The sequence below is a fragment of the Xiphias gladius genome, chromosome 11 (assembly GCF_016859285.1).
Source record: "Xiphias gladius isolate SHS-SW01 ecotype Sanya breed wild chromosome 11, ASM1685928v1, whole genome shotgun sequence".
Classification (NCBI taxonomy): domain Eukaryota; kingdom Metazoa; phylum Chordata; class Actinopteri; order Istiophoriformes; family Xiphiidae; genus Xiphias; species Xiphias gladius.
Genome location: NC_053410.1, coordinates 5,003,058 through 5,028,909, shown reverse-complemented (window position 1 = coordinate 5,028,909; position 25,852 = coordinate 5,003,058). Strand labels below are relative to the sequence as shown.

At 38.4% G+C, this 25,852-nt stretch overlaps 1 protein-coding gene and 1 long non-coding RNA gene across 2 annotated transcripts in view; one reads left to right on the top strand and one right to left on the bottom strand.

Annotated features, from left to right (window-relative positions):
* Nucleotides 1-455: 455 nt before the first annotated feature.
* Nucleotides 456-16,031, bottom strand: chrna1 (cholinergic receptor, nicotinic, alpha 1 (muscle)). The gene is made up of 10 exons (XM_040139772.1): nucleotides 15,750-16,031; nucleotides 9,644-9,786; nucleotides 6,697-6,741; nucleotides 5,404-5,513; nucleotides 5,096-5,291; nucleotides 4,458-4,695; nucleotides 3,506-3,729; nucleotides 3,247-3,361; nucleotides 2,801-2,925; nucleotides 456-1,625 (listed from the first exon to the last, which is right to left on the bottom strand). The coding sequence occupies exons 1-10, from the start codon at nucleotides 15,802-15,804 to the stop codon at nucleotides 1,497-1,499; spliced, it is 1,380 nt and encodes a 459-aa protein (XP_039995706.1). The 5' UTR covers nucleotides 15,805-16,031; the 3' UTR covers nucleotides 456-1,496.
* Nucleotides 7,391-25,852, top strand: part of LOC120796745 — a 142,197-nt gene continuing 123,735 nt past the window's right edge. The window contains exons 1-2 of the long non-coding RNA XR_005708417.1: nucleotides 7,391-7,502; nucleotides 8,129-8,171. This is a non-coding gene — a long non-coding RNA (uncharacterized LOC120796745). The remainder of the gene's footprint in view (nucleotides 7,503-8,128; nucleotides 8,172-25,852) is intronic.

Here is a 25,852-nt window from a genome sequence, read left to right as displayed (position 1 = left end):
TTTCACTCTATTCCACATCTACACAACTACAAATATAAAAAACCACAACAAATGGTCAGTGCAATATGACTTTACAGAACTCTACTGTCTAATTAAACTGAACTAGATGGTCTTGTCTCTTGTCCTAAGAAACCACAGCTGCAAAATAAATCAAGTTGCTTTCGGCTGGTCGCTGTAAACACAGGCACCAACACTGCAGCAGCCACAAGTTTAAATTTCATGGAATTTTCAAGGTCCAAGATCTCCATGCACAAGAAGTGACAAATCTAAACCTACTAAAAGTGAGTGTTAATAGGAAAGAGAGAGGTCAGGTCACCTATGCTGCTTTTTAGAGGAGCAGCGCATCAGCTTTGAGATGGCTGCCTGAGAACGGAGTTTCTCAAACAAACTCAGTTTGTTGGCTACACATTCACCAGTAACTCTGCCTGGAACAGACTTCGGGTCTGTTGTCTTTATTTTTTTTTTTTTTTAACAGATAGTCGCTGAAAAATATGCAAATAAGGTTTAACAGATTTTCAACCACAGTCCTTCAGTGTGGTTATAAATCAAATCATTTATCAAAAATAATAATCAAAATTATGAGCCTTAAACAAATGCACAACAGAGTTTAGGGGAATTTACATGCATCAGTGACAAAGCAAACCTTGCCACTATCCGATGAATATTTGAAGTAGTTTTCTATTTCTGAATCAACTCCTGTGATCTGAATGTTACACCACAATTCACAACCTTAACCCATAAACATAAATGAAACTTTAGAAGTCATTTGAGTGTTAGACAAAACAAAACAATAAAACTTCCAGGCAGGAAATTATCTTGCCTGCACTCAAAGACGAAGACAATGTCATCATCCTGACTCAGTCTATATAACTGGCAATAAAATTGGACTGAAATACTGTTAAATTAGTAGTTCTGCCTTGAACAAGCTGAACACGTCCTCTTCCCCTTCCTGTAACATCCAAGTCAGGTTTCCACATAGACAGTGACTCTAAGCTGAAGCCCTCGTCTTAACCCACAGTAACGGTCAAGTTCATGTTAAACCTTTTTTTTTTTTCTTCTGTTTTAACATTTAAGAAAATTCTCTGACCCGGACCTTAAACACTCATAGAGCCCACCAGAGTGATGGCAGCAATAAAGCAATGTAGAAAAACAACAAAAACCAATAGACAAATTGTTAGTGACAAGGATAGATTCAAGAATGACCCATCTACATCACCGGACTCATGCCTCGAAGATGCCTGGATTTGCCCCTTAACCTGCAGTCTCCTCAGTCATAGTAAACACAAACTGACACATCTGAAGGTGACATGAGAGTGACAGCACTTTACAGCATTTAAAAATCCCCTCAATGTGTGTCTGTCTGTGTCTGTTGAGAGACAGAGGGAGAAAGAGAGCAAACACAACCTTAACCGGCCCACAGATGGAAACCTTTCTCATGCCTCTGCAAGTCTGACGTCTATTCTGATAACCCACGTACTCCTTCATGGGCCGGGCCCCTACAGCATGTTGAGCTCGATGAGTCTCCCAGCAAAGACGGCAAGTGTCCCGATGATGCACACGGCCATGAACACGCAGAGCAGGATGTGGTCCAAAACCATGGCAACGAACTTCCACTCCTCTGCCGCCTGGGGTGAGACGAGATGAGGAGGAGAGAAAAGTCACGTTTGAGGACTTCTGACTTTGGACGTCCATCATTTGGGCATTTACTTATTAGTAAGTGACACTCATGCCACGAGTCATTCTGAACCAGTGATACACTGTAAAGAGTTTGGTACTGCCTCCGGTCGCCTTGACAAAGGCAATATGGTTGATGTTTTGATCAAATTTGCTGCTTTATGTTTTAAAGTCTGCTTGACAGACACACAAGAAACTTCCAAATGTTGGCAAATTATTTAATGACCAGTTGCTAAAAGTAATAATAGTAAGTGATATCAGATGGATCTGGCAAATTGGTTTGCTTCATGATAATCCCTGATTGGTATTTAAAGAACAATTGCCTACATATTGCTAAAATTTGCCACTGCATCACTGGTTATAGGCTCCTCCATGTGTTGACTTTTTTGCCGATTGCCGATGCCAAAGAGGATGTTTTTTTTTTCGTGCAGTTGGTTTGTTTGATCTAGTTAGCAGGATATTTAAAAAAACAACATATTTCATTGAAATATATTGAAAAGTTAAAGAAATAGTTGGACATTTTAAGAAATACAGTAATTGGTAGAGAGATGGTAAGATTGATAAAACTCTCATATCTATACGGTAAATATGAGGCTACACTCAGAAGCTGTGGGCTTAGTTTAGCTTAAAGAGTGAAAACGGGAAAACCATCTGCCCATCGTGTTTGTTTAATCCATATAAAAACCAAAGCGTAAAAACAAGAAATTGCTTTAGGACTATTTCTTTTGGCCGGGTGAAGTGAGTTCACAGAGTTTGTGGTGACGTGATGACAAGACCTAAGAAAGTCAACGTGAAATTTAATTAATTTTTTCCTACTTTTGCTGCTACATTTACTAGAATGAAAAAAAGGTAAATCAAATTCACTTTCATTTCATTCAGTTTTTTTTGTGTACTACTATTTTTGGATAAAGATGCAGATTTGGATTAGAAAAATAAAAAAATATATAAACATTTTCTATGATTAAAATTCGACATTATGAGGATTGTGCAGCCTTGGTAGACACTTTTTAGTTTTTGATAAACATATGGATGGTTGATCAGCTGAATTCCTGGCTGTTTTATGAATTTCATAAACTTGTGTGGATTGATAACCTTGTATCCATTACTCATGCAGGCGTTGGCTTACATTGTTAGATTCCTCGTCTGATTTCATGGTCTCGGCGATGTACTTCACCCCTTCAATGGCGCTGCGAACATCAGGGTTTTTAATGATGGGAGACTGGTAGGTGACACTTGTCGGGGTGGGGTTGCCTGTAGGGGAAAAAGCAGGTACAGGTTGTAGTAGTGGGGGCACGCAAAGAGATACAGCATCCTGGACAATTTTAGGGTTCAATGTCTTCCCCAATAATTCTCCTATTACTGACTGATTTAGTGTATTTTGATTCTTAAACATAAATCATATCGCAAAAGTTTTGTGTTTTAATTAGTATTTCTCCACATCTGAGGTCAGGTGGGATTATGTAAAACTTCTCCACCCACACACCTGACTGTTACACTAACACGCCAACAGTATGGAAAATCTGGCTCTGTGAAAATGCTCTCTGGGATCAGTCATTTTAGCTGCAGTCTTGCCTGAGATGTCAGAGATGTCCATGTCAGTGGGGAACAATCTCTTCTGTCGGATCTCCTGACTGGGGCGCTTCATTGTTGAGAAGAACATCATGTTGGGAATGGTTTCAATGAAGACCTGAGACGGCGAGATGTGGGTGTTGATTACATTCCTTTCAAACCTTTTTTTTTTTTTTTTTTTTTTTTTTTTAAATTAGGCCCATACGACTGCGATTGAATTTCTTAAATTATCAAGGGTAATTAATGAAAACGAAACATGAACCTTGCGGATCCACGCAGGCATGGTGTGCGTGCTGGGCGAGCGGTGATGTGTGTTAATGACGATGACAGTGATGATGATGGAGGCGATGACGAACACCATTGTGAAGAGCATGTATTTCCCTATTAGAGGAACAGCGCTGGACGTGGAGGGGATCAGCTCCACAATAACCAGCAGGAAGACAGTGAGAGACAGCAGGACAGAGATGGAGAGAGTCATCTTTTCACCTGGAGACAGAGAGATGGACACACAAAGACAGACATTCAGGCTACTTTTACACTGCAGGTTTTGATGCTCAGCTTCACATTTCTGCCTATATATGAATTTAAGGATTTATTGCATAAAAACCCATATGGGTACATAAATAAACTTTACTGTATTTACCATATTTCCATTTAGTGTTATGTACAGCGGTGACCTGAATTTGAGCGATATTGTTGATGCAATAAATATCACCCCCGATTCAAGATACAACAGTGTAGTGTGTAGACAGGTTCACAAATTTCAAAAAGCTCTCATCGCAGCAACTGGTGGCGAGTTAGGGGTTTACAGACAAATTGGTAAACTAACACCTTTCTTGTCAATATTCTGTTAACGTGTTACAGAATCACACCTGAGTATGTAGTGCAGTTCATGTAGTACAAACAAATAACGGGAAAATTCCACTCTCTTAGTTTAAAGGAAAGTCACATGGATAGGTTTCCAAATCCTCTTGGATTTAGTGGCTTTTCCACATATGAAAGTGGCCTAAAAGCATTTGAAGATATTTCATTTCCTGTGCTTTTTCACAGTTTCACATTCATGATACATATCTGAGCTGTGCCACATGTGAGCAAATAAAATTAAAATGAGATATACCTGTGACAACTGAACCAATGGGGGCATGGTCATGCCTACTTGATTTCTGAACGTACTTGGTTCATACGCACTCCAAAACCCACCGGGATCTACGCACCAGAGTCAGTAGGCAGGTAGAAGACCAGTCCGGTAAGAAAAGAAAACAGCATACAGGGAATGATGACGTTGACGATAAAATAAAGAGGCAGCCGCAGCATCAGGAAATGGTAGGTGATGTCCAGGTAGGGTGTATTGGGACAGCAGGTGTAGTAAACCCAGTGTTTCCAGCTCCTGTAGTCCTTTAGCACCCACTCTCCGGACTCCATAAAGTTACTGAGGTCTGGTCGATCGTTGTCCTAAAAGACAGACGAGGAGAAAATACTGTACTACAAAAGTAAAAGGGTATTAAAAAAGGTATAACGGTAAGTACAGTTGGATTTGGAGGGTACATGTTTTAAGCTCCAGTGTTTTCATATTCTGCTTTTAATATTTTGTAATTATGCATTTATACATCATTAATTTTATAAAACATGCGTTTACTCTTCTGGTATTCTTGCGAAAGTTAGTCTTTAAATGGGATAAAGTTTATGATCCCGTACCATTTTGATATCCTAATATGACTGGAGTGATTAATTTTTGAGGTGGATAGTTACTAAATTTGTAGTATGTTGAAATAAACATACACTTCTGATTATTCCCGCCGTTCGTGCTAATCTGTCAAAATAATAACCCTATGAATTTATCAGTTGCACTCACTGGGTTGATGACGACCAACAGTCCATCATATGTCCAGGTTCCCAGTTTCATGCTACAGTTCTGCAGGTCGAACGGGAAATGGAGGACAATAATCTCACAGTAACTCTTAAAGATGGCTGGAGGGTTCCACGTTATCTTCCCAGTGTACTCCAGCAGGACTTTGGTCTCATGGATGATGGCAAAGTCCCCGTCAGCACTGCAGAGGAGCAAAGCAGTTGGAGAGTGAAGAGGCAGTGAGATGTTTATGGAATGCTAAATGAAGTTATGTGTTTGAGTATATATCGAAAAGACAGGGAATGTGTGTGTACTTGTTGTATAGCACCAGGTCAGGTTTCCATATGTCGGTTGACGGGATTCTGATCTTTCTGATGCCTCCATAATCATCTGGATTCCAGTTCAGGTTCACATCTAACCATTGCTGGGGTGAAAATTGGAAAAACTTTAGATCATTTGATCTACCAATGTACTGATAAAGACCAGTTTAGTTGTTTTATTCCAATTAGAGCATTAAATACAAGTTGTCATCTACAGTACAAATACAGTTCACAGTGAAGCAAATAGAAATCTAGATCTTATTTAGATTACCATCCCCTGAAAAAACAAAACAAAAAACAAAACAAAATAAAGATCACTCATTTGTGATCTAATTTGTGATATATATACACAAAGCAACTTCAGTACATTTAAACATGTGAAGCAACTGGAGCTAAGTATATACATTATACAGCAGATTCATTACTAAAATCTATGATTAATAGTTTAGGATAACTCAGTAATTGCATAGTAGGTTTCACAGGTATGTCGGTCTGTTATGGTAAAAATTAAACAGCATTAATTTCCAGGGAAGTTAAGCTACATGAACAGAAACGCTGTGCTTGCTGGTAAAAGCATTGACAGTTATGAGCAAAGTGAAGCGTTGCATTACTTCCTCAAAATGACAATAACCTTGACTGACTGTACTACAGAAGTAACAGAGATAGTCTTCCTAACATATAGTATATGGAGTCTAGGATCTCCCAACGTTGTTACATTTACTAATTTGCAATGCAGCGAACCAATCTTTGCGAGTTATTTGCCATCGTGATTGAGATTTCTAGATGAATGGTTAGCATATATTTTGTTGACATGAGTTCAAAACTAAAGTACAATTTTGAGGAGCCTTTACTTTACCTCAGTATTTCCAAGTCCTACTACTTTATACTTCTATTCCACCACTTCAGGGGGAAATATTGTACTTTTTACTCCACTACATTGATTTGACAGCTTTAGTTATTAGCTACTTTTCAGATCAATATTTTACAGGTAAAACACATGGTCAGTTCATAAAATACACATTGTTATAAACTAGACAACCCAACAGTATAAACTGTTAAAAATAGCTCCACTTTGACATTAAAATGTTGCTTACATGTACATGTCAATGAAACAATCCTAATACTGCAGTCCATTAATATATAAATAGGTATAACACTGAATGGGGCATAACAAGTACTTTTACTTTTCATACTTGAATGATATGAACGCTGGACTTTTACTTGTAATGGAGTATATATATTTTTTTCCATTCACTTCTTCCACTGCTGTTCATCAGTCACATTTACCTGTCTGAGACGGACATTACTGGTCACAATCTGGTTAACTTCATCCTGAGACACACAGAGAAAGACAGCAAACAGTCAGTAGCAAGTATTATTATTATTATTATTATTAGTCAAAGATTAAAGATTTAATTTGTCATGTTTATGATCCCTGTTTGTCTTCCTGAGCTTGACTTGATCAGATCCAAAGTAAAATCAGAGGCAAAACTTTCCCTTCCATTTCCGCTTGAAGTGGAAGCGGTTGCGCGCGCGCGCAGGAGCCCTTTGATCGTACAATTTAAATATTAACGGCCGAGCAAACGCGAGTTTGACTTTTGGTCAAAACGTTACAGGCTATTTGCTATTTTCCCAAGTGTTGTTGCCACAGAGGGACAGTGAACTAGCTTTCGTGATTGTAAAATTAAAATAAACGAACTGAAGACGGAGACATCCGCCTTGGCGTCCAAACTCGCCGGTACCGTTAAAAGTTTGTTCAAATCTTTCTCGGAAACGGTTTGGCGTAGCTAATGTTAATGGTAGTTCACATTTTAATGTTAGCAAGAATGACTGGTGTTTGCCCACAGCAGCAGCAGCAGCAGCAGTAGCAGTAGTAAAGTTTTGTTTTTTTTTTTTTTTTTAAGTCAACACCGCTAATGTCAGTTAATTGTTTTCCACTAGCGACAGCCCGTGGGCGAACTGGATACTGCGGCCCGAAGAGGAGAGAAGAGGACCTCGGCCCTCGGCCCTCGTCGACGGACTTGTCAAGAAGCAATTTCAGCCCTGGTCATCATTTCACAGAAGCTATAGGCGCAGAAGGAGAGCTACAAACAGTAAGAGCAACTATTTTTATTTTTATTTTTATTTACGTTGTGTTTTGTGGCCGACGTGCCATCACCTTGCCTGTACAGTTGCCGTGACCCCGGCCTATGAAGTTGTGGCATATCCTTAAGGTGACAGGCTGTTGTCATTCAGGTCACTGGCATTGTGTTCTCAGAGAAAGGAGCGTGGCTGGATTCATGTGAATAGTAGCCTTGGTCTTTACAGTGTGCCTAAAAAACCCTCAAGACTGACTGTTTTGCATTTTATTTGGCTGCTATGCCATCACATGGTGTGATTTTTTTTTTTTTGTCTGTATGTGACACATTCATAGAAGTTGCAGAATAGGTCATTCTTAAGGAAACGCTAAAGGTGTTATAAAATATTTTCCGTTGTCATTTCACATCAGTTGACCAGTGCATAAATGTTATCTTTTCCGTATTGACTGATGAGGTTGTCAGACCTGCCTGGTTTATTTCAGTGTCAAGGGCAGAAGCGTAGCTTTATTCATTGTGATCCATTGGATGCTGTGACCTTTTCTTTTATCCGAGAGGACTTTTTCAGCCTCTGAAAAGGAGTAGTAAGTGTTGTCAAGGGACTTATCAAGAAGCAATTTCAGCCCTGGTCATCATCTTTACAGACGCGTGAAGCTGGCTATAGGCGCAGAAGGAGAGCTACAAACGGTAAGAACAACTCATTCTTATTTGCATGCTGCTTGTGTTGTCCTAATTGTGTTTTGTGGCCGCCGTGCCATCGATCAATCTGTACACTTGTTCTGACCCCGGCCTATGATGTTATGGCATATCCTTAAGGTGACAGCCTGTTGACATTTAGGTCACTGTCCTCTTGTTGCATTGTGTTCTCATGAAGGGAGGGTGGCTGGATTCATTTGAATAGTAGCCTTGGTCTTTACAGTGTGCCCAAACCTCCCTCATGACTGACTGTTTTGCGTTATTTTGGCTGCCATGCCATCACATGCCTTAAGTGCTTGTAACTTTGTGTGTATGTGACACAGTCATAGAACTAAACCTTGTTTCTTGAGTTTATTGCAGATCAGGTCATTTGGAAGAAATACTGAAGATGTTACAAAATATTTTCTGTCATCATTTCGCATCACTTGACCAGTGCATAAATGTCAGCTTTTCTATGTTGACTGATGAGGTTGTAAGACTTGCATTGTTAATTTCAGTACCAAGGACAGTGGCATAGCTTTACTTTTTCATTGGTTGCCGTGACTTTTTCTCTTGTCAGTGGGACTGTTTGCTTATACTTAGATATGTTGGATGCTGTGAATTTATTTGATAAATCCCATATTTCACCTCAGACTTGTTGGCAGCATGGCTTTACTTCAGGGTCATTGCTAAGTTTCGTGATGACGCTATCCAAATCTTAAAAAGTGACTGCCACAGAATGTTATGGAGGGCCCCTTTTACAAAGCGTTGAACATTTTGTCTATTGCTGTATTAACCAAATACCCTGTTTTGTGGCCGTATAATACACTGAGAACATTTTTAAGTTGGTAAATTATGACAAATTGTATTTGTATTAAGCTGTAGTTTAAAATTGTGCTGACAACGTATCTCGGGGGTTGAAAGTACTGCAATATTGTACAAAGCAGCGGTTTTTGCATAACTAAAACAGCAGAAGTTGGAGTGTTTATGAAAACTACTCTGGCAAAAGTAAGCTCTGTTACTCTGAGTTGTAGCCCTCTCCAGTTCAGTGATGGTCTCCACAGTGGTGCCTATACTTTCTTTGCCAGGAAATACAACGGAAGGGAAAAGTGTTTCGAAAAAAAAAGAGAGAGAGTGCAATATCCATGTACCAAGCAGAAGAGTATAAAGCCTATAAGTCTACCTAAAAATAGAATTACCAATGTTACAGTGTATTTAAAAAAAAAAAAAAAATACAGGGACAAGAAATAGCTGTCAAGTTAGAGTAATGACTGTCATTGATTTCTTTCATAATGTAAAAACAGACAAAATGTCTGTTTTGTTTCTTTACAAACAAAACGCCTTAGTATTTGGAGGAAGCCTGAAATCCTCAAATGAAAATAGGGGGAGCATTATGTCATGCTACTTCAATTAAGTAAATTAATTGACCTTTTTTTTTTTTTAAATTTTGCTTTGGCAATGCCAAGTCTCTCCCTCTTACTTACCACACTGATAAGCTGTATTAGCTGCAGTCCCACTGTGACTACTACGGCTTCACTGAAGTGGTTAACGGGACGAACCACCTTGTTGTAACCAATAAACAGGTTTTTCACCAGACGAGTCTCATCTTCTGAGCAGAATACTGGACCTAGGACAAACAGACATTCACACAAATTCAGTCCGGCAATCAGCCTTATTTGTTTCACAGTCTTCACTTGATGCATATCAAAATAAGGTTAGAGATAAGCCAGACTGAGTGACTGATAAAAACAGGAAAATAGTGACTTGGGGGCCACGGAGTTGGCGGTGTGGAGGAATTAAATTTAGAAACTTTCAAACTTTACTTGGAACTAATGTCAGTAATGTACATATTTATGTTGTACACAAACTGCTACACACATTCAGACTCACACACATTACAAATTTAATTTGGGCTCAAATTGGCTGAGGTACATAGTGAGTATGACATATTGCCATACCCAGCTGACGCCAATGTCCCCACAAATGTTTTCACACCGGAACTGAAATCAAAGCTGAAATGAGAGGTAAGCCAACAGATTACATTTAACTGTGATTCAAACACCAAACATTTCCCTGGCTTACAACGGGCAACGTGAAACCCTTCACTGTGACCGAGAGAGATGGAGAGAGGGATAAAGAATAGGAATAGGAAGAGAGAAAGACCCTAAGAGAGAGGAATTATCAGATGAGGGAGAGGCAAGGACAGGCAGATGCAGAAAGATCAACAGCCTCAACAATCAAGTGACTTGCGTTCCATATTGGTGAAAAGCCTCTGCACTGAATGTCACATGAGCTGTCTAAGCACAGCGATCAAGTCTGTTTCTGTATAAAGTCCTTGGAGCAAACCTAATCTGAGTGCTAAGAGGGTGTTTGAGAAACCAGGCCTGGCCAATCCATTTGACATTAGGTCTGGATCTATTAGAGTTCAGAATAGTTAACCTATATTTAACACCTCTTCATACAGAATGTTTTTCCAGCTAACTGACTTACAGTTTTGTTTTTTAAAGCCATGCATTTAGTAGCATATAAATTATGCTATGCCTACGAGACATGAACTGTGAACATGTCCTACAGCCCACTATTGATTATAGCAGCCTTACTGATGACCAAGACACAGATTTTTGAATAGCCTAAATGATACAGAAAATAACTTACTAAATTTTTTATTAATTACTTAATTTTTTATTTGCTTACTCAGAGTCATCCTGCTTGACTCTGCAGCTCCATTGAACTGCAACCGTTGATCTGTCAGAACGGCTATCAGGTGTAGGGACCTTTTTAATGGAACTTTCTTCACATTCAAATGGAAAGCACACCATTTTGGATTGTTGATTAGATTCTGGCAGTTTTACAGTCCTTGTTTACACAGCTAAAGTTGGTGTTATGTGTGGCTGGGTTGTTTACTGCATAGCTCAATAATATTGCATCTACCACAAATAAGTTGTGCTAATTCCAGTGAAAACAAAAGCTGTGATGTATAATTGGGTTTTGACCTTTTGTTTCTGGAACAAAGGTTATAATGTCTGTACACTACATCATCAACTAAACCTCAGCAGACTAGTTGTTGGCAGTAGGCAAAACTTTAAGCTGCTTTACCATGGTAAACTGTAAACTGATGCATACTTTTTGAACCCATAAAGGTTTTGAATCCACATGACCTTTCATTTTTATATATATATATATATATATATATATATATATATATATATATATATATATATATATATATATATATATATATATATATATATATATATATATATATATATATATATATATATATAATATACAGTATTATATTGGATCAGCCAGATACTGGTTTGGTTAGAAAAAAATGGCCATATCTTTTGTGAAATTACCCCACATACTTTCACAGTGTCCGCTTGGTTGGTTACAACTTTCAAGGAAGCACTAACTTGACTTTGATGCATCTTTTTCTTGCAAGAGTGTAGGCACTATTACTGTAGTAGTATGTATTTCGTTCAACAAGCGGACTTTTGCATGTAATCACACACCTTATGTAATTTTATTATAATATGACGCAGATGACGCAGCAGATTAGCATTGTCTGCATAGTCTGCTAAGGATGTAACTTGTGATCAGTTACATCCTTTGCATGTTATTTCTGGAATCTGCCGGTGATCCACACTCAGCCTGAGCCGAGCAGATGAGGATCTTGTTTCATTTAGCCAGCAAGAGCAGAGGAAACGCACGCACGCACACACGCATGCATGCACGCACACATAGACACGCACACACACACCCCTGACCCAAAAGTCAATGGGGGACTTGGCTTTTGTTCCCGAATGGATGAGCCATCCCCAATTAACTGGTCTTTAGTCTGAAATTTGTCCCCAGAAGCAGCCTATGAGACACGCACACACACACACACACACACACACACACACACACACACACACACACACACACACACACACACACACACACACACACACACACACACAGATGGGTTTGGGATCTTTCTGAAAGATCAGGATAAAGAGTGTAGTGTTGTTGTGTTGATGCTGATGTCCATTTCCCTGGCCTTCTGCCATTGTCTCTGTCTGTCACTGGCTGCCTGCTCCCTGTCTGTTGTACTGCTAGCATTCTTTGATCTGGCCACATACAAAAATAGAAGGGAGGAAGGAAGGAGCCACTTGGAGCTGTCAATCATTGCCCATTCTCAAATCCGCATGATACTTAACTGCCATTGCCACATTTTAGGCACAGCTGCCACTGCCACAGCCTATGCTCTTTCCATTTTTGTGCCTCTTTCTAGCTGAAAAGTAACAAAAGTCTGAGTGTGGACATTTTTTAAGTTGCATTTGATTCCATAATGAAATAGAGGACACAAAGCAAGCTCTTGATCAAATGTCTCTGGTTTGTGTCACATGAAGGGCTGGGAAAATGCTGTTTAGGAAAGTGAATCAATGCTACTATTACAGTGCATTTGAAGGGGAAAAAAACAGGCACTCACTCTCAAACTGCCTTGTCTGTCTGCTTCCACAGGATTGACATGAATTGTTGCATTCAGTCAAATGTAGCTGAATGGGTATGGTTGGCTATAGATAGCTAGTTAGCTTTGATCATTGCATTGTGTCTGTGATGACAGCCACACCTCTTATTCAAAAAACACAAAATATCTCATGGCTACATGGCATTCTTGTCCATTAAGGCTCTTGTCAGTGAAATAAATGTCCTCCTCCTCCTCCGCTGTGAAATCAATCTGTGCCGCATAATAGTCAAACATTGGTATAAAACAGAAGGCCAATAGATGAGTCAGCAAAACCTGAATTTTCCTGTTGATCATGTAGATAACTGAAAAATGATAATGTTTGGGTAACTTGATTAAAAATCAACCTAAAATTAAATGAAATACATACAACTAAATGTAGGTTATCTTAATATGTTTTGAGTTGCTGCATTCTGGCCCTTCCAGGGGACACAGGTAACTGGATCTTTGTTCTTTAAATTGCAAATTTGTAACTTTTGGAGAATTCTGCCATCACATATAGCACCTATTCTTAGCAGCAACTTATTATTTCTTGTTTGTGAATCACTTTAAATGACCACATTTGCATGAGAGTGTGATTTCATATATACACAGTACATAAACATAATGAGAATGATGATGGCTATTATAAAACACCGGTCAGTGACTTTTTAGGATACTATATATTTGCCATACTCCTTTATAGTCCTTCTTTGGGAAATAAGCAGTCCTGATGCAATTGCTGTGATGTTTTAAGAATTACGAAGATGAGCAAGATTTCATGTTCCAGCTGTTCAGGTTATGACTTTTAGACTGCAGTCTTAATCACTTTTACCCTTGCTCTTGAGACTCTAGATAACAGTTTTTGCTATCACAAGGGATGATGTTAATTCTGATACCATACAATTGTTAAATATGGCCCGTATGCTTATGAAAGAGTGTTATGACAGGGCACAGCATGGTTAACTTTAAAAGTTACGTCATCTGAGGATCTTCATTTATTTAACCTGAGACAAAACAGTCATGTTTTGATGCAGGAATAATCCGTTTGATATACTGAAATACAAGCTTCAGCTAGTAAATATTTTTCAAAGTGAACGCATAGCATCTGGGAGTAAAGCCCTTCAAATGATTAACTGAGCACCATTTTTATTGCACATCTGCAGTGATGCAGATAATGTCCAACTGGTGGCTTACAGGCTGCATCCATTCATCCTGACACATTACCTCTATCTTGCCATCACATCAATTTGTCACCACTCTGTCTCATAAAATGTGCCAGTACTCACTTAATTAGGAAGGATAAGTAAAAGTAATTCCTATTGAAATTACTAGAATGGTAATCTCTTGTGCAGACAATGAATGCTTGATATTGACAGAACTAAGTTAAACACTGATTCAGTACATGAAAATCTAAAGTAAGGTATGCTACCAAAATGAAAGCACAATTTAAATGATAAACAAATTGGCAGTGGTGATTAACCTTAAAAACATATTTTTTATTGATCTAGCACTGACTAAAGCGGTTTCAAAATATCAAAGCTTTCTATTAAGACCTGATCGGAACTCTCTGCTAGCCTTTTTAGGTTAAAGTGGATGATATCATGGTGAGTTAATTCTGTCTATTCCAACTCTATATACTGAGCCGCATTTATGCCTTTACTTGTATTAAGCACAGGGCACTTGGGAAATGTCCTGCTCTTGTTCCTTCTACCTAATTTCTTAAAATTAAGAAGTAAAATACTGCCAAATTCCTAATGCTTCATGATAGGTATGAGTGGATGATGCAATTTGATGTTAAGTAGATGTTTTCAGTAACTGAAGTCATGGTCTCTTCATTTGCTTTTTGCTGTGTATCAGATAAACTAGTCGCATTATGTTATAATTACTGTCTTCCTTTGAAAGCAGAGTATGTAAAATACGTATAGTATGATCATTTTTAATTAATGTTTAGTGTATTAATTTGTAGGGCTCAGTGGATGAGGATAAGTCAACCATGCACTTCATGGGCAAAACATTTGTCTAAATGATATAGAAAATCATTCAAAAGTAGATATATATCAAACATAGAAATAAGGATGACTTACAAATCTTCAAAGTGCTCTTAGGGGAAGCAGGGTAGGCTTAGTTGTTAAACTGTCTGGTACTTGAAAGGTCACAGGTATGATTCTCCCAAGAGACAATGTGTTCATCAACAAGAATGTGTCCTGTCCAAGTGTAAGTGTCCTTGAACAAAGACACTAATCCATACTTGCCCAATGGTTATGAATTATTCTTGAGGACACCAGCTACAGTAAATGCCTTAAATATAAAGGCAATGGGGAAAGCTAATAATGCTGAGCTATCTCTTTTGGTGTTCCTGAAGGACAGATGCTAAGACTCATTCATTTCTAGAAGTTCTTTGCACAGAAAGCAACAGGCTGGATATCATATTTAAAGATTAAGCTGTAAGCTGTTGATATTTTACTAGTATATAGTAAGGGTGATGATATTGTATACAATTTAAGAATCATTGATGATAAGAATTATGATTCTTATGTACATGTATTGTAGCTTTTTTTTTTTTTTTTGGTTGCCAAGGCCATGTGTCAGGAAACTTTTTTTCCTGTTTCTGAGCATGGCCACTTGACACACTAGTACAGTGTCTGAAGAGATCAGCACAGAGAACATGAATTTAACAACACACAAAATGCTTTGTTTTGCTTAAATACCTACAACACAAACAGTCTTTGTTGAAAACGTAGACTAGATATTAGTTTCATAAAAGGATAATCAGGGAGGTTGTTTTCTAAATACTTGAAGTTGGTCACACTTAATTTAGACTTGTCACCACAACAGGTCAGTCCCCCTCTTTGATAGCTTAAAAACATACTCTTTTTAGCTATATTTAGTATTATTATTCAAAGAGCTTTGGTCCCAAGTAACAAGACTACATTTTCTTCTTAAGAGTTTTCAGGATCTGGGCTGCTACAGAAAGTCCAAAAACATAACCATGAAGGCTGAAATATCAAGACACACACACACACACACACACACACACACACACACACACACACACACACACACACACACACACACACACACAGAGGAAAACTTACCGGCAAATACAGTGAGAATCCATGCCAGCAAGATCTGGATTTTAGGAAGGTTCATATCTCCTCCAGACCTTAATAAGAAAAGCCCTGCAATCTACAGCATCCGTTTTAATAATTTGTTGTCAACCAGTTAGCAGGTCACAAGTTAACCTATTAACAGACTTTACTTGGAAGAAGACATATGCACTAAAGCCGTAGCAGTCACTTTGGTGTCAAACTGAGTAGTGGGAAGGTGGATCGGCCAGTATGTGAGCTCTGAGCTCTGGTTTCTCATGGCAAGCTCCATTCCACCTCCCCCACCCAACAACATCCCAACCTCTCACCACACTTCATGGCACGAGTGACAGCTGGGAGTGTGTGTGTGTCTGTGTGTGTCTGTGTGTGTGTGTGTGTGTGTGTGTGTGTGTGTGTTTGTTGAAAATACACAAATCAACACTGTTGTCATTTCTCATACATGTGGAAGTTTTTCTTTCAGTAGTGACCCCAATATAGCATCTTATAACACTGAGATAGAGAAGCAGAGTGCAGTCAGGCATCAAGAGAGACAACGCAGGGGAAAGGAGGAAAGACAAAACAGATGGACAGAGTAGGGGAAGGGGAGACAGACGGAGACAGGGAGACAGACAGAGACAGGGAGGCAGACAGGAGGACAGCTGAGAGCTGTCACTGATGGAATGAGAAACATGTCCACACATGCTGCTACTCTGTACGACACACACACACACACACTCACACACACACACACTCACACACACACACACACACACACACACACACACTCACACACACAGAGTACCCACCACCCTGCCAGCATGAATGTCATGACAGGAAACTCATCAGTGTGGGTGTTAGACTGAACAACTGACCACTTATGTATCTTACAAAGACAACAAAAGTTTTTAAGGTTTACTCTGTCTTAAGGTGCCATTTCATGTAGTTAAACAATTACCCCGATCACCAATTACTTGATCTAGACAATTTATTCCAACTTTGCTAAATGATTTAGATTAATGTTGTAAAAATGCTAAAATTTTGATGGTGGTAGCTTCCCAAAAGCAAAGGGCTTTTCTTTGTTTTTCTGCTTTTCTCATACGATAACATAGTGAAAACGTTTTAGCTGTTGGTGTCTGTGCATTTAGGAAATAACTTATACCATGTACCATGTTCAGTATTTACATTAATTTGGGCTATCGTAGCTTGTGATGCACATTTGTCAGCATTTTTGATACTTTGATTGATTGATTGATTGATTGGGTGATCAAAAGAACATTCAAGAGATTAATAGTGAATTCTTTGGTTGGCCAATCAGCAATCCTAGATAAAATTCAACAAGTTAAGTAAGATTAATTAAATTCACAATCAGTGGAAATGGAAACCACACTCGGATTTGATAATGACAGAAAATCTGGCAGAAACTCCCATATAATAATATGTTTTAATTCTGTCAATAACAACAATGAAAAGGAAACGTTGAACAGGACCTGTCACGTTTGTAACCAGGCCGAGGTTGTCATGTTGCTTTGTAACCATTGGATGGAAGGAAGCAGTTTAGGAAACTCTCCGAGAGCAAAAGCTTAGAGCATCAAACCAGGGACAAATATTATGACAAGCTGGGCCTGTGGGTCAATTATTTTCTTGTCAGATTAATAGAGTGAAACAAATTGGATCCAACATTTTTGAAGCCTCTAAGATAGAAAATACACATGGTAAGATGCTCAAGCATTTCAGTCAGAACAACACTATACTCTTATATTCTAGCTGCATTCAAACCAAACTGGAAATTTACTTCTTTCTGATCCCCAAACCAGCTTGTCACCAGCCACCATGGGAAATAGTTAAGTAAGCTGGTTTATTTGTCTCACATGATGTTCATCTTTTTGTGATATTATTTCTCAAGGTCTGAAGTGGAATGGACTGGAAAGTAAAATATTACCGATTTTGGGGGCCATTACTATTGTCTTTATTGCTTTGAAGCTGCAGATGGACAATATTGTATGCTGGTATCTTCAAATTTTAACATTTTTGTACAAAACAATCCAAGGGTTCAGATGTCCTCCCAGGACGTATTTGTAGCGATGTGCCAAAGGAGAATGCAGTTTGCAATGGAAGCAGACACCATTTGTTTTTTTTAATTCTTTAACACTAGAGGTACACATAGAGTTGGACGTAAAGGTAAACCAAAAGGGGGAAAACCACAGCCAAACACATGACGCTGTAGGAAATACAATATGGAAACTTTGTCTGCAATTTCCCTTTACAATAAAGTACTCCTATCTATCTATCTATCTATCTATCTATCTATCTATCTATCTATCTATCTATCTATCTATCTATCTATCTATCTAGTAATTAAAGCAAAATGTGGCACTTTTTTTTGTTGCAATTCCACCATTTGCATGATACAAGCATGCCTGATTTAATTTAATTTTGACTATGCTTCCAGCCTTCTGCTGTGCTGCTAAACAGTATAACCTTTTGTTGTTAATGCATTAACTTTATGACAGGAGTGTTTGTGACTTACTAACTTAGCATAGATGAACCTCTTTTCTCCCCTAGATCTGTGGAACTTTTCTATGTGTTATTCCTTGCCTTTAATCTGGAAATACTGTAGGTCTGAATATGGTCCTTCTTCTGTTCATAAAAACAGCACATTTTCACCATGGGGTGATGTCAATGTCAAGCTAATCCTTTCCTTTTTAGATGTTGAATCTTTTGCAGCTCTTACCAATGTTTTACTTACTCCTTATTAGGTTTTGAATTGTGCTCAGAAGATTCAAAGATTACAGCACACTGACGCTTTGTGATGTGGTTAGTTCATGGCAAGTCACTCAGTTAGAACATTTATTGGAATAAAGGCACACCTGAATTAATCAATTGCTGTCTCCACTAGATGGCAGTACAAGACTGAGAAACCAAGCACAGGGCACAGGGCTTGATGGCATTGTGGTCTACACTAGAGTGGATGTGTAAATATAAGTGTGTGTGTGTGTGTGTGTGTGTGTGTTTGCGTGCGTGTGCGCGCACTCAGTCTGTTTCAGTCTGTTTGCCTATTTTTCTGTCTGTCTGGCACTCAAAGCTATACTTCTCTCTGCCAGTCTGTACATTTCCCACCAACTGGTTTCTCTTTCTCTGTCTGTGTGTCTGTATGTCTGTTCTCATCTGCCATTTCTTGTTTTCCTTCCAGTCCCTCTGTTTCTGTTTCTGTTCAGGAGACCAACACACACTGACATCAGTTTTTTTCCTCTTGACTCACTCCTACATGGGGTGCAATTTGAGACTGAATTTAGAAAATTTAATGGCAGAAATTTCATTATTTCCATTTACACAAACCCATTCTGGCCTAAAATCATTACACAGGCCATTACAGTTCATCTGTGTATCTATAACATATTGAAAATAATCCTGTTCACCATTATGCTGACCTTGCATTACCAAATGCCCTATAAAATTATCATTTTTTTGATTAGTTTATTCTTTACAATAAGTGTCACCTCTTTGAAATGGCAGAATGTCTTATTTCAGAATGAAACTTAATTTCCTTGCTGATGAAAAGGTTTTTTCCAATGGAGAAGGCGGTTTTCTGCAGGAAAAAACAAACAGACAACAAACCAGTGAAAACCATGTATGCATTCAGAAATTGTGTTTTTGATATACTGTAAGGACAGTTTAGAGGTTAGACTTACTGTATAGTGTGTGTTTATCCTAAACTATTAATTGTGCTTGCAAATGAACGGTCATAATTTAATATGTGACTGGAGGCTTCGTGAAAAATATTGCATTCAAGAATCACACACAGACATGGTGCTCTAATGGGTGAAGACAAGATTTTAAGTTGGTGGGGAAATAATTTGCAAAGTTAGTAAGTGTTATTGTGTCACGAGGGATTAATTTACTTTTGTTGTTAGAGGAAGCTGTCAGGCTGGTCAGCGTACATTCTGGGAAGGTCAGGACAAAGCTGCTCTGAGGATTGAAATGCACATTTAAAAGCAGGTTAAAGAAAATTTACTTTTAAATGTACTCTTTATATACTGTGTACAAAACACATATAGACAAGGTGGTTGCAGTTCCAAAGTATCTTTGTGTCCTTGAGATGAACTGATGCTTTGACTGAAGTGAAAAATGTTGTTAGTTATTGTCTAGGCTGTGATTATTATTATTATTATTATTATTTTTTGTGTTTTGGCTATTGTTCTGTTTTATGGTTAACTGTTCTTAGGTCTAATATTTACACTTGAACCTATAATTCAGGCCAATTTGAGGACTGGAAAGAGCTCAAGCTCTAACTTAAAACTACTGATTTTTTTTTTTTTTAATTTGTTTGTTGTTTGGTGTAATACATTATTTGTATATATTGTTAAATTTATCTTTTTCTTGAGCAGAAGTGTTGATTTTCCCATCGCTGTTGAAGGACCCAGCTTGGAACACTGGCGGGGAGGTGGATGTAATAGGTCACCCATGCAAGATGCTCGGAGATAAACTCTGAATGCGTTCAGGTTAGAAGGAGGCAAATTTTTCCAGCTGGCTGAAAGATGTCTGTTGAAGAGCTCAAATTCCAGTGGTTGTTATCTGGAAAGACAAAACGGAAATATGTTTTACATATGTTGAATGAAAGTTTGAAACCTTGAATGAAAGGAATGTATACCGGCCCCTTTAGTCAGGTTGTACTTGACTTCATATCTTTGATCATTAGTTTATTTTTTGTATTTTGCCTTGTGAAGGAATTGATTATTGCATGAAAATTGAAAGTTAATAACAGAGAGAGTAAAGGGAGAACGGAAGAAAAAGGACAGACTGGTTTAGAGCCTAAACCAGAACAAGCCTTGAGGCTGAGCATAGCCAAAGATTTTCAGAATGAAATCTATATCGAATGGTTTTGTAAATGGCCTTTGTTGTGAGACGCCATCAGGAGAATTGAAAGTGTCCCATCTAGGCACAAAAAAAAATCAATTTCACCCTGTTATGATCGTTGTAAATGCGCCATTGTGTAACAAATGATTTTGTGTAATACCAGAACTGCACTAAGAGGATTGTTATTTGTAAAGAAAGGAAAATATGTGAATGTCTTCATGAGTATTGAATCTTTAAAATATAGCACAATTAAGAGCACAAAAGATGGAAGTTATTTAGTTTTTCTAACACACCACCAAAGATTAGATATTATCATGTCACATGTTCCAATTTACAGGGAGGTCAAATTACTAGGGCTGTAGTTTCCTGGTCTACTGATCGACTGGTTGGTTTATATGCTGTAATCTGACCAAATTCTCATAGGTCAGACGATTGCCTGTGTTACTTTCATGAGGAGAAAAGTGCTACATCAATAGCCCTCCAGGATTAATCCATTGTTTTTGGCAGCAGGAAGGAAACGGTTTTGAAAACACCCTCCCGTCTTCACAATTTTGAAACGCCCAGCCTGATAGACTGTTAGGTCTAACTTATTTAACCTTTACTGAACATTTACTGAATGTTTACTTGGAGTTGACTCCAAACCAATTGACACCACGTCAAAGAGGTTGTTGGTGTGGCTGCTTTTAGTTTAAACGGATGACCAAAAAGTGTAAACTTTGCAAACACTAGTTTGCATATCACAGCTAAGCAACCAACATGGCATATCATTTAAAAATGGTAGGCTGATTTAACTGTGTCAGGATGGTCCATCAACTATTCGTTTTAAGCTTTGAGTGTGATCATATCAGAATTGACATATTTCAATATGTTATGCTGCAAATACTAGCTTTTTATGTTTATTTATATTTCATTTAGGCTAACAACGGTACCAGGTAGAGTACAGTCAGTGCACTGTGCACTTAGTTAATCTAAAGATAAGGTGCAGACCCCCCCCGCAACCAATTGGTTGAAGAGTAGGTACGATTTCAGTTGACAGAGATTTTCTTTGATTGACTACAGCCCTACAAATTACACAGTATGCCACAGAGCAGAATCTCTGAAGCCAGGAGAAATCTAAGGCAGACAATGTGTTGCCGAAGGACACCTCAGCAGGGTGGATTCATGCTGACAGGAGGAAAGTGGTCAGCAGGGAGAGAGATGAGCAGAGAAAGACTACTGACGATTTGGAGACCATTGTCATTAAAAGCAGCCAGCTTTTGTCTTCAAGCCAAACTTTTCTAGATGTTTTGGACAATTGTTTATTTCTTGCATTTATTCTTACAAATGTGTATGTGTACCGTCCACATAACAATGATAAGAAATAGGGGCACAACAAAAGTCAGTGGAGCAGATGAGGAGACAGTCATCAGTAGCCACAGTAACACTCCTATCTGACAAACAGGAGGCAACGAGTCAAGGGCAGTTCCAGTTAAACCCACCCATTGCTGAAGCCTATTAAAGAGGATAGAGTGGTCACTGGTGTCTAAAGCTGCACTTAGGTCAAGTAGCAACAGAACTGAACATACCCTTGCATCAGCAGGCATTAGAGTATGTAGAGTATGTATGGGCTTAAGGAGCAGAAAACATCTTTAAAAGGAGAGGTTGGAACAATGTCAAGAGGACTAGAGGAGGGATGCATTTGGGAGACAGAGTTCTACTGAAGAAATTGGGCTAGACTGGTTGAATAGAGAAACATGGACTGGACATTCAACCCCAGGGATATGGGAAGGCAAGATCTAACACCTTACGTAAGCGACCTTATCCGTGAAAGTGATAACATTTCACAGTCATCATTTGAAACCATCGGAACTGGGGGAGGGGCGGGGTTCACCAATCTATCCATTTTAGTAAACAAAGCTTTAGGATTTTTCTTATTCTGTGAATCAAGTTGGAATACTGGGCAGTTCTCACCTCTTTCACTTCCTGATTAAAAGATGAAAGTAGCTCCTACATGTAATTAAAACGAACATCCAGCTTAGACTTTTTCCACCTGCGCTCAGCTTTTCTGCACTCTCTTTTAGATGTAACTATCTTGGTGCTAAATCTGTAAGAGAACTGGAACCTCTGGCAGGACAAACCATATCTTGACTGTTAGAGTCTGACTGCTTTGTCAGGTTAGGTCAGAGTCCTTTCTAACAGTGGATACTGAACACAGGTCGGCTATTACTAGATTATACTATATCCCCTTACAATAATGTTTATTTTTGGCTGGCAAAAATAAACAGATGTCTATCAAATTATATTTTTGGGCAAAAAATGTGTTACCATCATCATTTTAAATAAATTAATAAATTGATTTAAGAAGTTCTGCTGCTCTTTTTCCATGTATTGTTGTTGCAGTGTTTTTACACCGTATGTTTACACAATGGACATGACAGAGAATCTGCTGTTTATTGAGGTCATCCTTGACTTGATATCTCTGTTAATTAATTCATTTTGTTTATTTTGCCATATGAAAATATAATGTGAGAAATTAAATTCCACAATCATGTTCATTTGTTGTTGTGACTGAGAAGAGCAAAAATATTTGCTTAAGAGGGTTAGATGTTACAAACAGCTTTGTACCAAAGCAAAGCAGTGTCAGTTGCTGACAGACCTGTAAACACAGAACCAACGTTTTCCCAGGTTTTTGCTTCAGTGTTAAAGGGGTATCATGATTGCAGGTGTGCAACAAACATGTAATGTTTGTTGAAATATTGAGCCACTCAACTGCAAAAATGCCAAATGATAATGCCTCTGTCTGACATTGCTGCATATACAGTATATGTTTATTTCTGCATAGCTGTGATCCATCCAGAGGCAGCTTTGTTAAGAGGCTGGATCCGTTATGAACTTGAGAATGTGTTTGTTGTTGTTATGTGTTTATATTTCAGGACTCTGAACAAAATGGACTTTGTTAGAAACATGTGTTCAGTAACTCAACTCTCTGACTCTGCATGGCATATTCACTACAGCACAGTATGAAAGTAGAAGGGGACAGAAAGAAGTGACATTCAGAAAAAGAGGTATGATTTGTTTCTGTTTGAGGGCATCCTCCCTGTCCTCGTTCTCTTCCCCTTTGTGAGCTCTGTGGAGATGATTCTCTGAAGTAGCAAAAAGTCTGAAAAAGTGTTAAAGAGAGGGGAATTCAAAACACAAATGTACCCTTGAACAGGCCCCAGGTGAGAGATGATTACTTAGTACAAGTCCCCAAATGATAAGAGTCCTAGTATATTTTAATTAGCCTGGATTCATGGTTGAGGTACTATATTTACTTGCATTAAGTCCTTGTAAGATGAGAGCACTGATGTGTTTTTAATTTACCTACATTTTATAAATTTTGGTCCCTGGTGAACAAGAGGTAATGTGGCTGGGTCCCAGGGAAGTACAGCAGTATTTACGAGGTAAAATCGTTACACGAAGATTATTTTGTTTGAAAGGTTTCATTGCATTGCATTTTGTAATCAATGATGGAAACATGACACCCGGGTTGACACGCTAATTTTCGCCCCTTTTCCGGCATGAGGTGCGTCGAAGTTCCAGAAGTTGGTGCATTAATAGCCAGGAAAATTTATTGTTTTTTTTTTAAGTCTATGGGAACAACGTGCAATGGTGATTTTGTTCCTCATATGCAACACTGCAAGATGCAACATTGGCAAGACAGCGAGAGTAACTAAATAACTGCACTAACATAGTCACTGGCCTCCATGGTCATCTACTGGCAATTGGATAGCAGTCAATTGCCTTTTTTAAGCGCGTTTACCAACATTAAAAAACAAAAACAAATATACCTGCTAATTATGGTGTGAAAAGGGTATTAGAGTGACAATCCCGAGTAGAACTATCACGCAACTGTTTTAATTTTAGGTTGGTCTCACTGTTCTCATTAACGTTGTTTCGAGCAGCTGGCAGCTATTTTTCAGTGCAAAATGGCAAAGTTGACAAAGTTAGCAACAAGCTGGTGAGGAAAGCCAGGAATCTAGAAGCAAAAGGAGACGGAGGTTATTCTCAGGATTTAGTGGAGACCAAAATAAAAGGAGAGTGATAATACATTCATCAGGTAGACAGAAACGACACAAGGATGATCATTTTTGTCTGCTGGATGTGTAAAATGTTGGATAACATTGGCCAAAACAACTCAAGGCAATTATGTACGTAACAGAGGTGCGTATTTTCCGGTTGCTGTCTAATTCTTCTACCCCCCGATTTCCCCCGAAAAAATAAATGAATACAGCCTTAGGTACACATGACAAAACAAGTCAGTTCAGACAGTTATTTCTACATTATATTATATCCTGTATCTGTTCCAGATTACACACTACAACCCAGTTCACCAAAAAAAGAATGGAAACTTACATTTTCTCGTAAAGGTATAAATACTCTAGAGAATTGAATATACTGTTGATATATGCAAATTGTAAAACTGAACCTGAGTCCCATGATAGAAAAATAAATACTCAGTTAAATTCTCAACATGACAAGTCCATTAAAGGTTGTGCCCATTAAACGTGTCTAGGACCGAGACAAAGAGACTATAGACTGCAATATACTGTGGCATAAAAACAGTTGATGAGTTCAGCAAATGCTGTTTGTCGGCCACTTTTGTTACCTTCATCTCATTGTTTCATTTTAAACTCAGAAGAATAGATATGTAAGCCCTTTAAAATGACATATACACTGTAAATTAGATAAAACTAACTCAGCTTAACTGATGTTGAACTTTTTCTTATGTCTCTTTTTGTGGCTCTTCTCTTTCTCTCTTAAGCAAACCCACACAGAAATTCCCATACACTGTGTGTTTGTGTGTGTGTGTGCCTGTATATGTGTGTTTGTGTGTGTGTACCTGTATATGTGTGTTTGTGTGTGTACCTGTGTGTATGTGTATGTGTATTTATATATCTATGTGTGTGTATGTGCGTATATATGTATGTGTGTATATATGTATGTGTGTGTGTGTGTGTGTGTGTGTGTGTGTGTGTGTGTGTGTGTGTGTGTGTATATGTGTGTGTGTGTGTGTGTGTGTGTGTGTATATGTGTGTGTGTGTGTGTGTGTGTGTGTGTGTGTATATGTGTGTGTGTGTGTATATGTATGTGTGTGTATATGTGTGTGTGTGTGTGTGTGTGTATATATGTATGTGTGTGTGTGTGTGTGTATATATGTATGTGTGTGTGTGTGTGTATATATATGTGTGTGTGTGTGTATGTATGTATGTATGTATGTATGTATGTATGTATGTATA

Excerpts from the sequence above, each read along its gene's own strand:
- chrna1 (XM_040139772.1), bottom strand. The coding sequence starts at position 15,804 with ATGAACCTTCCTAAAATCCAGATCTTGCTGGCATGGATTCTCACTGTA. Across the intron at positions 9,787-15,749 it reads GATTCTCACTGTATTTGCCG|GTCCAGTATTCTGCTCAGAA; the intron begins GTAAGTTTTCCT and ends TGTTTGTCCTAG. Across the intron at positions 4,696-5,095 it reads TGTTGGTCGTCATCAACCCA|GACAACGATCGACCAGACCT; the intron begins GTGAGTGCAACT and ends TCTGTCTTTTAG.